Source organism: Scleropages formosus, chromosome 12, assembly GCF_900964775.1.
Source record: "Scleropages formosus chromosome 12, fSclFor1.1, whole genome shotgun sequence".
NCBI lineage: Eukaryota > Metazoa > Chordata > Actinopteri > Osteoglossiformes > Osteoglossidae > Scleropages > Scleropages formosus.
In genome coordinates this window covers 2,927,069-2,941,596 of record NC_041817.1, presented here as the reverse complement: position 1 = coordinate 2,941,596, position 14,528 = coordinate 2,927,069, and the positions used below count along the sequence as shown (strand labels likewise).

At 39.8% G+C, this 14,528-nt stretch overlaps 2 protein-coding genes across 3 annotated transcripts in view; both read right to left on the bottom strand.

The window, feature by feature from the left end:
- Window positions 1–632: 632 nt before the first annotated feature.
- Window positions 633–7,303, bottom strand: hnmt (histamine N-methyltransferase). 2 transcript variants are annotated; one of them, XM_018741538.1, is made up of 7 exons: window positions 7,105–7,303; window positions 5,966–6,115; window positions 5,415–5,467; window positions 3,804–3,911; window positions 3,517–3,647; window positions 1,940–2,033; window positions 633–1,627 (listed from the first exon to the last, which is right to left on the bottom strand). In XM_018741538.1, exons 2-7 carry the CDS (start codon window positions 6,100–6,102, stop codon window positions 1,272–1,274), a joined length of 879 nt encoding a protein of 292 aa, XP_018597054.1. In that variant the 5' UTR covers window positions 6,103–6,115; window positions 7,105–7,303; the 3' UTR covers window positions 633–1,271. The 2 variants fall into 2 exon arrangements, with proteins under 2 accessions (XP_018597054.1, XP_018597055.1); XM_018741539.1 differs by having other exon boundaries at window positions 5,966–6,112.
- Window positions 7,304–12,528: 5,225 nt separating this feature from the next.
- Window positions 12,529–14,528, bottom strand: part of thsd7ba (thrombospondin, type I, domain containing 7Ba) — a 94,994-nt gene continuing 92,994 nt past the window's right edge. Inside the window, exons 26-28 of the mRNA XM_029256897.1 lie at window positions 13,802–13,994; window positions 13,283–13,370; window positions 12,529–12,619 (exon numbers count right to left, since the gene is read on the bottom strand). Coding sequence (XP_029112730.1) covers window positions 12,538–12,619; window positions 13,283–13,370; window positions 13,802–13,994 — 363 coding nt within the window. The 3' untranslated portion in view covers window positions 12,529–12,537. The remainder of the gene's footprint in view (window positions 12,620–13,282; window positions 13,371–13,801; window positions 13,995–14,528) is intronic.

Genomic DNA, 14,528 nt, shown 5'->3' with positions numbered 1-14,528 from the left:
ATATATATATAATATATATATTTTTTCCAGATTTACCTGTCTTTATGATTTTGATCTTGTTTAGAAATGCAATAACCATCAGTGGGATCTCTCACAGATAATCATATTTATTTTGAAATCCTTAATGTGTTCAGATGTGACCAAGTAATTATGTAACCTGAAAACTGATTAGAGCATTCCTTATTTATGGGTTTGACTTATGTAAACAATTATTGCCTGTTTTTAAGAAAATATTTAGTTTGAACATTGTGTCATTTACTTTTGAATGAAACATAAAAAATGGTAACACTTCAGAATCATTTAGCTGCTTGTAAAGTTGATATTCTGCCTGTATAGCTGTACTTAAGCTTTACCTAACACATTTTAGTTGTTTATATTTTCATTTACTTTGAAAGCACAATGCACCTTGTAGACATCTGGTAACGTAGTGGTTGGAGCTACGCTGTTTGGACCCAAAAGTCGCAAGTTTGATTCCTACCTCTGTCTGTAGTACCCTTGAGCAACTTGCTTTAATAAAAATTACCTTGCTGTATGAATAAGTCACTACCTTAACATTGTACATTGCTTTGGAGAAAAGCATCCAGCTAAACACACACACACAAATAAATCTAAATTCTTGCCCCTTTTATCTGGAGTAAAACCTTTTATTAAAAACATCATGTAATGAGAAGTTGCTCATTCCAATTCCTCTTTGTACTAACCCTTTACTGTCTGGTAAGTATGTGTTATACAGATTACTTTGCAGACAAGCCAGCAATTTTTCTGTAAAACCTTTTAAATATATGCATTTGCAGACATCTGATTAAATTCACAGGAGTACACACAAATTTTACGGTCCTCAAGAGTAAATAAAGCAACCCCCCCTTCTTACACACCAACATCTAGCAAATACACTTAACTATGGTGCAGTTTTTGGACAGCTGGCAAGATGGGTTCTTACCAAGACTCCGGTAAGACTCAAGTGTAGTGCACAGTACACAGTCTATCTTCTCTATGTCCTATGAATATGTGCATATCACACAGAACGGAATGTACCCACCTGCAAACTTTCGTAACACCCAGCTGGCCTGTTTGCAAGTAGCTACAAGACACCTGAGTGCGTTAATTTTGAAAGTATAAAACCCATTTCCTTAATGACTGGAAAACATTGTGTTCAATTATCAAACAATTGATAACAAAAACTAGTCTTTAAACTAGATATTAATATGGTTAGTCTAAATCACAGCTGTGCTTGTCAAAAAAAAAAAGTATCCAGAGGCATACCCCCCAGCTCAGGGTTCTACAATTAAGGCCTCCAAAGTGTTATTAAATATAACTCTGCCATCAACAACAGTGCTGCACTCTGGTTTTTGCAAGCTGTCTAACACCCTGCCCTTCAGTTCAGGAGATGCAGACTTGCTGAAATCAGACACCTCAGTGAGGAAGTCTAGAAGGAGTTCCCCCTTTTCGCCCCCGGGAAAGAAGCATTCAGTGATGTCCATTGTTGAAGGAAGGAGATATGATTTGTAGCTGACACCAATAGTGTCAAGATAGCTCTTGATGTTGTATGTGGTAATGCACTGGGAGATTTCAGAATTACACAGTTCCTTGCAATGGGTTGCCCATAGCCGTCCCCAGCCACTCTCTCCTGGAGTGAAGCCAAAAAAGTTAAGATTTATAAACATGAGTACAAAGGCTTAAGGTTGAGCCACTAAAGACTTTACCCTTCAGCACAAGCTAATGTCATAATTTTATGGACTGCAGGCACACACACACACGTGTAACACTTATACAAAGACTTCATCTGTATATTACCCATGTGTAAATGGTAGAAAAAGATCATGTATGCATGACATGAAATTTTAGTATTTGCCTCATTCAACATCTTTTAATAATAACACCTATTTCACATTTATAGCAAATTACAACCCAGGTGAACGGTGAAGGAAATACACTTTACCAGCAACAAGAATGATGAGAAGCTTTCCATTTTCACTCAGAAGGCTCCGGAAAAATGAGACCGTAGCATCGGGATCAGTAACGTAGTACAGCATCTGAAGGTCAGCAACATACGGTAAAGATTTTAAAATCCTCTCAGTAATTTCCAGCAAAGCTGAACTGAATTTATTCCCCCTCCCCCACCACACGAGATGACTGCATGTCCAAGGGTGAGAACATGGAGGTATACAACTTATTTACGCAGTGTTCTGTAATGGGCAGAAACACTCAATGTTTCCAAGTAACAGTAAAGTCTTTAATAGTTATGTACACTTCTCCCATGGTTATAATATTCCAAGACACTGGATGTAGGAGGATGAGAGCCATGCAGCATTCTTGCTGCCTAGTTAGCTTTTTGGTGCCTCAAAGAAAAGCCTTACAAGAAAGCTGTATTAAAGTTGAAGCTCATACTTTGCACATGCCTTTACAATATTTATTGCATATAAAGTAAAACTGAATCCAATTCCGAAAATAAATGCACCAAGAAATAGACTGAATGCACAATTAAATGCAGGTCTGGAACTTACATCTTTTTCCAGGGCAACATCTTCTTCAGACTTTTTGTGTCAGACAATATTGCACTTTAATGTAACATTAAACATCCTGATAACAGAAATACTAGGCATTTTTTTAGTACAGACATGAAAAATTGTGAGGAGGCTCACATTCCAGCCATTGAACACTGTGCGGTTTACAGTTTTCTTACTGACTGGTGTTATCTTAAGCTTATGAGCAAGTAATGAATGATTGTTGAATTAAAAATATATCCAGTTAGGTGTAATACAAAGCCTAGATGTACAAGCCTTGAACCTGAGGTAGGAAAAAAGCAGGGATGTGGGAAGGATAAAAATCAAAGAGACAATTAATTTAAAAAGCAGGCTAAAGAATTGTCAACTCATCTTTTTCAGAAGGAATTATAAGCGTTCTAAGAATCCAGCTTGTGTCTCCGGAGCAGCTACACACCTTTAACATGCACTGGTGTGACAGAGCCTTTAACCCATCTTCTCCTCACAGTACCTCACTCATTCGGTCACTCCAACTGCACTTCTAAAGAACACGGTGCAAGGGAACCGTTTCTTGGGGCAGACACCTCCTCCCCTCATGAAGGCTGTATTAAAAGTGATACCCCTGGAAAGGCGATCCACAGCTCCAGAGAAGGTGGTGGACATATGTTGGCAATTAGCCCTAAAACCTTCCAATGCCACTACATGCACAACTTGCACGTCTTCCTAAGAGGCTTCCCCTTGCTTTCCATCTGGGGATACTCTTGGTCTGTACCATCCCTTATTAAAACCATCTAGTTGGGACTAACAGCACACTGCATAATCTGCATATGTACAAATACCTTAGATAGCCAAATGTAGATAGCTACCTTCTTTCCCCAGCCTACTGAAGCAGCTTGGCATATGATGTCTTTCTCTTGATGTAGTGCTAAGATCTAACATTTCCCACAAGAAGCACCGTTGAAGAAAAAAAAAAAAAGAGTACATTTAAAGACAAAAGGCAGTGTAAAAGTAAAGGCTTGTTAGATACTGGCACCTGAATCATATGGATGAAGTCCATCTTTTTAGTGGACTGTTTGGTCTTCCAGTGCTTTTCAAATTCAGAAGACGACATCTGATTCCAAGTGAAATTAATCTTCTCTAGGTTGGGAGTCTTTGACACAAGTGCTGTGGAAGGTAAAGCAATATTCACCAACTGATAAACATTAACTTCTCAATTTAAAACCTAACATTAAAAAACGTATAAAGTAAAAATGATTGAAATTACTTTCAATTAAAAAAAATTTTGCAATATGGCCAAAAGCTGAATAAAGACCAAGGTACCCTTATAGTTTCCCATCATCTGACTGCAGGGCTCCACAACCTCATAATCCACAGTTACGCCTGGGTATTGTTGATGCAGCTGTGATAACATTTCTAGGTCCATCTCTCCTAAAAAACAAACAAGTGTCAAAAGGAACTCTTTATTCCATTTGGGTACCCATTTGATAAGCCTTGCTAGAGCAAGCGCTGTATCCGGAAGGACTATACATGCTAAGGTAAACATGTTCATGTGCATCTGAATTATCCAGTCATTTTCCCTTTTTTTATATCCATTTGCAATCATCTTTACTTTTAAACCTACGCATTAGTGCTTCAGTGAGTTTCAGCCAAGCAGCTTTCCAAGAAACAAGTTCTGTACTGCAGCAGGTTAATAGGTTCATCTTAAGGCCCTTTAGTCAAATGCCATACCTAATCATATTGTTTATGAAACATTTTCTACTATTCAGTAGCACAAAGATATGCAGTCATATAACTTACTAGAAATTCTTCTGCAGAAGCAGGCCTTGCTTATTGGACAAACCAGTGCATTTCTAACTAGAAATAGCTTTTAAAAGTGGAGCAAAGAGCCAACTATCCTAATGTCAAGCATAGCTATGCCCTCCAATGTACAAACAAGCCTCTGGTAACAATTGCTACCCCCTCTATATCTTACAAGTTGTTATATCGCTGTCTGTAGAGTACACATTGGCACTAAGCTGGGCTGTATCATAATCTTTGAGTTCTATAGTAGTACAATGTGAAGTCTTCCCTGCCAAGCTGCTGGTAAATGTTTTTAATACAAGAATAGCTGTTTTATTACAGACCTACTCCACAGCATTTAACTGGGAAAGGCATGGTTTGAAAGCCCCTCTTCTGATGCAATAAAACTTCTTACTATAACACACTTGTTTCAAATTTATTGCGAGGTAATAAAAGCTAAGTGGCATCAAGTTGAAGCCTGCTCTTGGTCACCACCAGTGTGGCTTTTATGGTGTGGAAAGGTATGTAAGTTGTTTACTGCTGCCTTCTGTACATGTCTTTGGACTGAATGAATGCAAGGAGACCATGCAAACTTCAGCCTGAGCCGGATCCAAACCCAGAGCTGGAACCACTGAAGCTGTGAGGCACTGGTGCTACCTGCTATGCCACTGTTTCTTACCTTCTAGCAAAAGAGGACTGTATTTTTGCACTGACATTGCACCTGTGTGAAGTAGCTCATGACAAGTGCAATTGTGTATGCTGTGAACTCTGTACAGGGCAGGCCAAACAATGCTTTCTTCAAATTTTAGCAGGGGATGTGGGAAGGCAGTTCACCCAACAAAATCATAACATTTTGGCCAATAGTCCTTGCTTTTTGAAGAGGGAGAAACAAGAAAAATTCTTAGTTTGTACACCATCCACCCATTGTCAACAACCGCTTGTCTGAAGCAGGGTCCTCCCACAGTAAATAGGTTTCTAAGCTTCCCACGGAAACATGGGGAGAACATGCAAACTTTACACTGACTGAGTTGGATTCCAGTGTATGCCCAAGTAACACAGGTGCTGTAAGGTAGCAGTACTACCCACAGCAAGAAGGGAGTCATAGCTTCCAAAAACTTCTCTTTGCTAGTTAGTGACCAAATGTCATCTTACCTGATCCACTCCCAACTCCCAGGATATTGATGCTGGATTTTCCTTGTACAATGCTACCGGAGACAGATATTGAACCATTATTAGGAAGACTGTACTTTTGTTGCCATTATCATTTCTATGCTTTACAAATTAAACAATTGAACATCTGCACACTGAATTTGAAAGAGACTTTAAACTCTTACTGTATATTAACAACAAAATCAAGATTTAAGTAACTTATACAATCTACATTAAAATGTGGAATTCCTTTACTTATTACTGATTTGACAAAATTTGCATTTATAGGTAAAAGAAAAGACTAAGATTTCAGACAGTCACATGAGAAGGTACCAGACATTTCGCATTCCCCACCCACCAGCCAGGTTACACCATCTCAAGTTCTGAGATGTCACGTCATCCTGACTGCCTGATCTCTTACAACATGCAACTGTGTTCTTCCAGGAAAAAACTGCTGATGGTCAGCAGCCCGACCCCAAAGAGTACTGTGGTCACACCATCCCTAAGCACTGTGTTACTTTTAAAGAGAATTTAGCTCACCATCTGTGGATTACCTGGTAAAGACATGAGGGAGGGTGCTGAGGATGAATTCCTTCATACACTGATGCTCAGTGGAGCAGTCGAGGAACACTTGGAAAATCTTATGGTACCTGGCTTGATCCGAGGCAAGGCAAGACAGGCTTGAGGCCATTACAGAGAATCTGCTACAAGGAGGAATCACCATGAAATCAACCAGAAAACCAAGCATAAAGTCATGACACCGTGAATGCCTTTGAAAGGAGGACTTACTTAATGAAATCATTTGGGCAGTATATATGGGTTAGATCTCTTGGGCCACCTACAAACCGCACTCACGGAGTGCCCTTCAGTTTATCCTCACCTGACACACAGCAACTACACCACGCTGCACGAATATTATTATCAGTCGCCTTGGAGAAAGACAGCGGCCGAATAAAGAATAATTCCACGGTGAAGTGCGAATAAATGAGAATAATAAGGACTAACTGTGTGTCAGTGTGGGGTGCGGTGGCGCAGTGGGTTGGACCACAGTCCTGCTCTCCGGTGGGTCTGGGGTTCAAGTCCCGCTTGGGGTGCCTTGTGACGGACTGGCGTCCCGTCCTGGGTGTGTCCCCTTCCCCCTCTGGCCTTACGCCCTGTGTTGCCGGGTAGGCTCCGGTTCCCCGTGACCCCGTAAGGGACAAGCGGTTCTGAAAATGTGTGTGTGTGTGTGTGTGTGTGTGTGTGTGTGTGTGTGTCAGTGTGTGTGTGCCGCGTAAACAACTTGCTTGCGGCTGAAGACCGAGTGAACTGAGACACAGAGGCGGAGAGCAGCATTCCGACAAAGAAAGCCGTTACTCCGGAGGACATCGCGAAAACAACGCGAAGGCTCCCCTCGAGGGAGTGTACAAGCCGGGAATCGATTCATCACGTTCACTCATCCATGTGATGTGAGCACTAGCAGCCATCTGTTGAACAAGAGCATGAGCCGCACACCGGCGCGCACGCGCTGCTCCGCGTCTTCTTGTCATGACATCGATGTCATGCGTGTAGTGGACAGCGCGCGCCCAACGAACGGGGGGCTCCCTGAAAAGCGGAATTTATCTGGAGCCTCACACTGACGCGCAGCAGCGCTCCACAGGGCTCCCCACACAGAACTCCGACGCGAAGTCCAAGGTTCAACACATTTACTTACTTTTCTTCTACCGAAGATCTTAGGAGCTCCCACACGCAATTACGAGTACCGCACTCCCACGACACAGGTGGCAGGCACTTGGGGACGACTTATACTCTATAGCCGAAGGGATGTGCAAGAAAACATAACCCCTCCCTCTGTACTTTGTACCGCTTCATGAAGAAGGCGCGTCCGCCTTAAAGAAGCAGCGTCGAGCACGAGAGCGCTGGTGGCACGAAGCGATGCGTGGCGCGTGGGACTCCGCGCGGAGCTCGACGACACACAGCAGCTACTACACTCACTGCTTGGCCGCAGGTGTAGAAATCATGTGAGCGGTTTGGACAGGGCCAGGAGTCTGCAGTTCTGAAGCATATGGAAAGTGGGTTTTCGTGCAAATCCTAGAAAAAAGTTATCCCAGTAGCCCCTCAGTGTACTTTTTTTGGCATGAATCTAAATGCAGCACGGATACAGAAAATAGAAAATCATAAAACAATGTGCCTTAATGACCTCGTTAAAAAGACTACATTGCAGCGGATCCTGAGGGTCACCGCTTTTCTGTGACATCATAAATTAAAAGCGCATAACGTGTTGTAGGACACTGGACAGTGAGGCACAATGTTACATCTACGCCTAAGTGATGTTTTAAAAGGGCCACCCTGCCGACACACTGTAAAACCGCCGGCGTCGACTTGTCAGCTCTATTCATATCGTACATTTCCATAAGCGTTGCCTGAGACTGCAAAGCATGAATCACTTCAATCCTGCTCTACTGTCATTATAAACACAACACTTGACATTCCTTAAGTTATAATTAATATGAAATACTACTTTATATACGTATTCTTCTTAAACATGAATAAGTGAATCTGTCGATGTCAGCAAATTTCATTCTCCTAGCCTCAGCGAAAAAAATTTAATATTCATCAAGCTATTGTCTCCCTTGTCTTTCAAACCAGTCAAAGCACATTTAACTTTAATTGAACGATTTTGGCTGCAGTGCTAATGATGAATTATGAATAAAATGAAGCTCTTGTGTTTTCCAAGCAGAAGGAGTCTATGTGGAAATCCGTAGCACAGCTTCATTCCCTGCGAGAGAAACGGACGACTCGAAGGAGGTGAGTTCATCACACTTTCCATTACATTCCTGCTTAGGTGGCAATGGCACAGCCTTTTTAATTAATTTCACCCATAACCAGAACTGACAGGCAACTACATAATTTCAATTAAAATTAAATGGATCTATTTCTAGCTGGCAGTTTTGCAGAAACCGTCGGCGTCCGACGTTTCTTATCGGAAGTTTATGCAAATCGTGTCAGATATTTCACCAAGTGACTGGACATTACTTATATATACAGCATGTTTAGCAGTCAATGATTTGTTTGTTTTTTAATTTCAAAAACTTATATTAAAATAAAGTTATGCAATCATGCACTTTCAAGATTATAATTATTTGAGTCAGTCAGAAGCACCAGAATTTAACATCTAAACACAGATTTGCACTGCGTGCAGTGCTTATGCTTTGTTATTCATATTCTTTAGGAACTCGGTGCCAATAAGTAAATAAATAACCGAAGTACTTAAAAATCTGTTCAAGTTGAGGACTTGACCCCTATTCACTGGCTTCGGAATGTACCGGAAGTTTTCGCTCCTTCAGTTGACCCTCTAAGTGAAGAGTGTCTGAAGAGCTCTAGAGTCCTCTAGTGGCAGAAATTGTGAATTACAACACGAACGCCCAAAGTTTCGCTCACTGACATTCATTCAATAGGAGACGCTTTATTCCAATGACTATTATATAGCGGGCACCTTTGTGTCTACAGTGTTAAATACCCTAATACACTCTACTAAACTTCCAACATAATTCACCCTTCTCTAGTGCAGGTCAGTGTGAAACACTGGTAACATAGTGGTTAAAACTTCTGCTTTTGGACTTCCAAAGTCCCACCTCTAGCTGAAGTACCCTTGAGCAAGGTACTTGCCCTCAATTGCTCCAGTAAAATTGTCCAGCTGTATAAATGGGTAAATAGCTGTCGGTAACTTAACATTGTAAGGGAACAAGAAACCATTTTTTCGTTGGAAAAAGGCATCAGCTGAAATGAATAGATGTGAACACACATATTAACATTAAGAGCTGATTTGGCATCACAATTCACCTGAAACACATGCCTTTGGATGGTGGGAGGAAACCAGAGCACGTGGCGGAAACCCACACAGGGACAAAATGCAAACTCCACTCAGTGCAGGTCAGATTTGAACTGAACACAGAGCCCAGGAGCCATATGGCACCAGTGCTATCCACTGCACAACAAAGTAAATTTGAATTCACACACTCTCTGACTGAAACTGCTTATCCCAAGTGGGGTTGTGGCAAGCCAGAGCCTAACCTGGAAACACAGGGCATAAGGCTGGAGGGGGAGGAGACACACCCAGGATGGGATTCCAGTCCATCACAAGGCACCCCAAGCAGGACTCGAACCCCAGACCCACCAGAGAGCAGGACCCGGCCAAACCTGCTGCACCAGCATGTCCCCCCATAATTTGAATTATAATAAATTGAATGTCAGAGGTAATACTAACATTTGTACTGTACGATATATGTAGAGGTGGCCAGTGACAAAATAAAAATACATTTACTCCTTTCATTGTACTTTAAGGAACTTCTGAGAGAAATTTTCATAATATTTTTTGACATAAGTACTTTTTGCTTTGATTTGAGTACATTTATCAGTTTAAAGAAAACATGCTTAATCCTCTATTACATTTCTGTCACCCTCTTCTTGTTACTTTAAAATTGTTCAAATTTAATAGGCAGGAATTTTGCATCCCTTCTGGGGGAAAAAAGGGTGAACCTCTTGTGCCGCAGAATGGTACCTTCAAGGTCAAATTAGGCTCATTGTGTGAGGGAAGCCTGTACCTGATGGTGAATCACTTGTTGAACCTTGCACCTTTCATGCTTCATCTCTTTAACAATGCTTTGTTTATGGATTTAAACCTTTTGAACGTGTAGACTAGTTTTAATTAAGCAAGGATTTCATATGACCAACTTTAACTTGTGTTAGCATTCAGCATACAGTTAAGTAATGTTTTTCAGGAACATGAACATGGCACTGGAGGACTGAATTATTGAATAACTCTCTATTATTATAAAACAAGGTACATTTTGTAGTTGTCCGCATTCTGGTATTAGTCATGTTAAATATAACTGAAAAATTAGGACAAGAGATCAGGTGGTTGCACGACTTTTTTGAGAGTTGACCTCGACAAGACCTAGTAATTCCATCACCTTAATACAGCAAGGTCTCAGAGTATCACAATTTATTTGCAGTATGTATTTTACATCATTCAAGTACACAGAGTAACATAAATGACAATGTAATATACACATTCTTTATCCAAGCTAATCAATGTGCTGTCTGGACAGACCTCTTTGTTGACAAAACTTTTAGAAGAAGCATTGAAAGCAATGTCAATTCTGATGAGTGAAAATGAAACCAAAAATCACTCGAAGAAAAATCTAAATGTATATATATAATAAAACAATGACAAGGCCACTTACAGAAGATGAATGATCACTGTCCAGTGTGCTGTTGCATGCAAAAGTACAGTTATGAATAAAGACAAATACTGTTTTGACTTGATTTACCAGGAAGCAAATTGGTTTATTTTACACCATCACAGGTAATATAAATCAATAAATAATTACATTGCCACTTTGGGAAATTTGATCAATCAACAAATATCTAAAAAAAAGAAATATGACCAAACTGTGCTACGTGTAATGTCAATAAATCAGTTAAAATCCCACATTATTAAATCAATCAATACAGTACATCATACACAGATATGTATGTATCAGTTCTTCAGCTTCATGATCAATATATTTCTAAAGAAGAGGGTTTATCAAGCAAGAGGAACCTTTATACCCTTTACACTATATGTGTAGCTGTTCAGCTTTCTTTTAAAACCACCACAATAAAATTTCCATTTTTAATATCAAATAACACATTTGCATTCAAGTTTTTCCCATGTGTATTCTTTTATTGAGAACACCAGATAGAATCTAATTTGTACCAAGCAAGAAACAACAATGGAGGAAAATGAAAAAAAAAATGACCAGTCACACTGCAGACTCTTGGTTTTATTTGGTTGTCTGCAAAATTAGAAAATGGGAGTTTCTCAGCATGTGGAACTGTTATTTCCTCATTTTCATATACCTTAAGGGTTCATCGTTTTCATTTCTCAAGATGAAATCAGTTTTTTCTGCATATAATATTTGACAAATATGCACAGGAGACTTCTCATGCAGAACTGGAATGCAGTACCCTAATGCCAGTGATACTCATAACACACACTTCATGTTGGTGTGCGATACACTGAATAGTAAAGATAATGTCACTGTAAACCCACAAAATAATAATAAACAAATATGCAATCTGTTTAATTTTTCATTATATTTTAACTAAACCACTGTCCTGGGTGTGTCCCCTCTCCCTTCGGCCTTGCCCCTTGTGTTGCCGGGTTAGGCTCCGGCTCGCTCTGACTCCGCTTGGGACAAGCAGTTGTTGGCAATGGATAGATGGATTGAACTGAACAAAAGAAAAAATAAATCTTGTTGGGCTGAGCAGCACTTCAGTGGTTGCTTTATTCAAGAGTTAGGGAAATATAGCTTCTGCATATGATAATTTTTATTATTATTTTGCCATGTACACACGACCTTTGTGGGAGTTTTTACAATACTAACTTTTGAGATTTTGCATGTTGTCTTCTTATCAAATCAGGATCTTTTTGGGAATGACTAACTATAATTTCAATACTGAAAAAAAATTGTGAAATTTTAGGGGTCTAATAAAATGTGTTTCTTCCCCTCCCAAAACATTGGTAAGCTTGGTTTAGTATTCAGAAAACAGCAGAAGTACAAACACATCCTGTCATATTATCATTAAAAAGACAATTTCACCGTGAATAATTCTTGCATTACAATGTAAACATTAGAAAACTGGTTAAATAAGAAAAAGAAAAAGGAATCAGCACTAATGTAGTGCATAATGGTGCATTTGCATTTTTAATGAAATAAAATGTCTTTTTTAGGTCTTTTGGATCTTGCCACATTTTTCGATATAAAAAAATACCTTAGGCATTTGTAAATGTATTCCATTAGGTAAAAGACATCCATTTGCCAAGTTCTTTAGAGCCTCTAACAATGTCACAAGAGTGTGTGATTGTTGATTCAGCACACCATCCATGTGTCCATGTACACAAAGCTCCATGTTTTACAGGACGCATTTTTCCTCCTGTCAGTTGACAATGCAATGGAATCCAACGCTTAAATACAGGCTTTCCCACTTGTGATGATGCTAAAACACTCTCCTGGAAAGGATTAATCGTCGTAAAAGTTGCATACGTTTCTTGGGATTGGCTTCTCGTCATTTTGCCCCATTGGTGCGGCTCTGTCCTAGTTCACATGTCCGCATCCCCATCGTATGCCAGAGCCAGAGGCTTTTGAGCTGGTGCTGAACTTTTACTGTGTTTGGGTTTTTTGCTTGGGGGGAAAAAGTTTGCATATGAGATTTATTTTGGTAAAAATAGAATTTAATTTTTCATTTCATGGCATTCAAAATAATTCAATATACAGGTATCTTGTCTAATGCACAGTCACTGTGTTCTCATTAACATAGGGCACAATGCTTGGTAAATGCCGGATGGGACACCAGTCCATCACAGGACAATCAACTGCATGATCACCCACTGTCACATTCATAGATTCAGGGCAATTTGGAGTCACCAATTCACCTAAAATGCATGGGTTTAAATGATTGGAGGAAAGCCACACAAACATACAAACTCGACACAGACTGAGCCAGGTTCGTACCACTGTGAGGAATCAGTTCTACTTGCTGTGCCACCAAGTCACTCTAATTTCAATAGTATAATAAAAATTAAAAAAAGGAAACCTGACAAAAAATATTGAGAGAAAGATTTAAGGCCCACCAGTGTGTGTGATTTAAGGCCACTTGAGGGCAACTGTGAGCTACTTGAAAGGAACCCTTTCACTCTTTTTAGAAACATGAATTTCACAATATATATATTTTTTTTTAACGACTGAATATGCATCTTAGATGTGACAGCTTAATTTGTTTTAAAATTTAAAAATTCTGTGCAGATTCCTCTATTTACAGTATGCAAGAGAAGTTTCTATACGTACCATGTCAGAAATGAGAGTGCAATAATGAGCAAAACCAGGAAAAATCCGCCAGCAGTCACCCCATAGACCCAGAGCTTTATTCTGCCATCTGCGAAAATGAGAAAGCAGGGGAACTGAGGCAACCGTGTTATTTGTTTACCTCTCAAACTGACTACAGGCTAAAGCTTTTTAATACACATCGCCAAGCTCTTCATCTGGGCCCTTGAGAGCAGGATTTTTTTTCTTAAATCAACTCTTCATTGTCTTGAGACAAAGGGAGAAATAACACTGGAGCACACATTTTAAAGTAGAGGGGCAAGCAGAGGAGAAGAGGACAAACGTGGGAATAAGGGACAAGAGAAGAGACAAAATGGACTGCAGGAAAAAAATCACCTGCAGAATGTCAAAAATTAGGGTCTTCTCAAGCTTAATTGTTCTAATATGAAGATAATTAAATATTCAATTCAGTGTGTTTTGAAGTAATTATTTATACCATTAAGTTTCTTGCAACTCAGCATTACCTCCACTGATGATATTTACCTGGACCCACTGGCTGCAGGGACCAGCCATTGAGAAAGTCATGCATTTGTGAGGTCCCAGGTTTGAATCTCCCAGAACTGGTTTTGACGTCGGCCTTCTTGTTTTCTCCTCCTGGGGTCTTGGTACAGTAGTCGAGGAAGCCATGTGTGGTCATCACTTCGGTGTAGCCCTTCTCACATCCACAGACACCACTCTAAGAAGAACAATGAAGAGAACATCACCTCTGTTTCTCTCTGACAATCCTTCTCGAGCCGACCCGTTCATTTTAACAATATCATCCACAAATACTTCTTTATGAGACCTGGTCTTTGTTTTATGCTTGAATTTCACAGAACATAAGGCTTAATAAAGTAGATGTATTCTAAATATATCTGCACAGCAGGCTTTGATTAAATCCTAGGTCCAAGTTGAAATTCAAATTTCAAATACTATATGATAGAGGGAAAAATCCTTGGTAGGTATCCAATTACTTATTTCTATTTTTAAACAAACAAAAAAAACTGCTGTCATTTTTGTCCCCTGCAGTAATAATATATTTTCAGGTGTTCATTATGCCAAATGACAGAAAGCCTTCTACATTTATTATAGGCAGCACCTATAAAACCTTATCAACAGATATACAACTTTACATATAAAGCCGTTTTAAAAGGTTTAGAAAGGAGAACCCGTTCAAGAACGTTCACTATGTACAGAACACACACCTGCTGTTGCAGATGAGGCAGGAGGA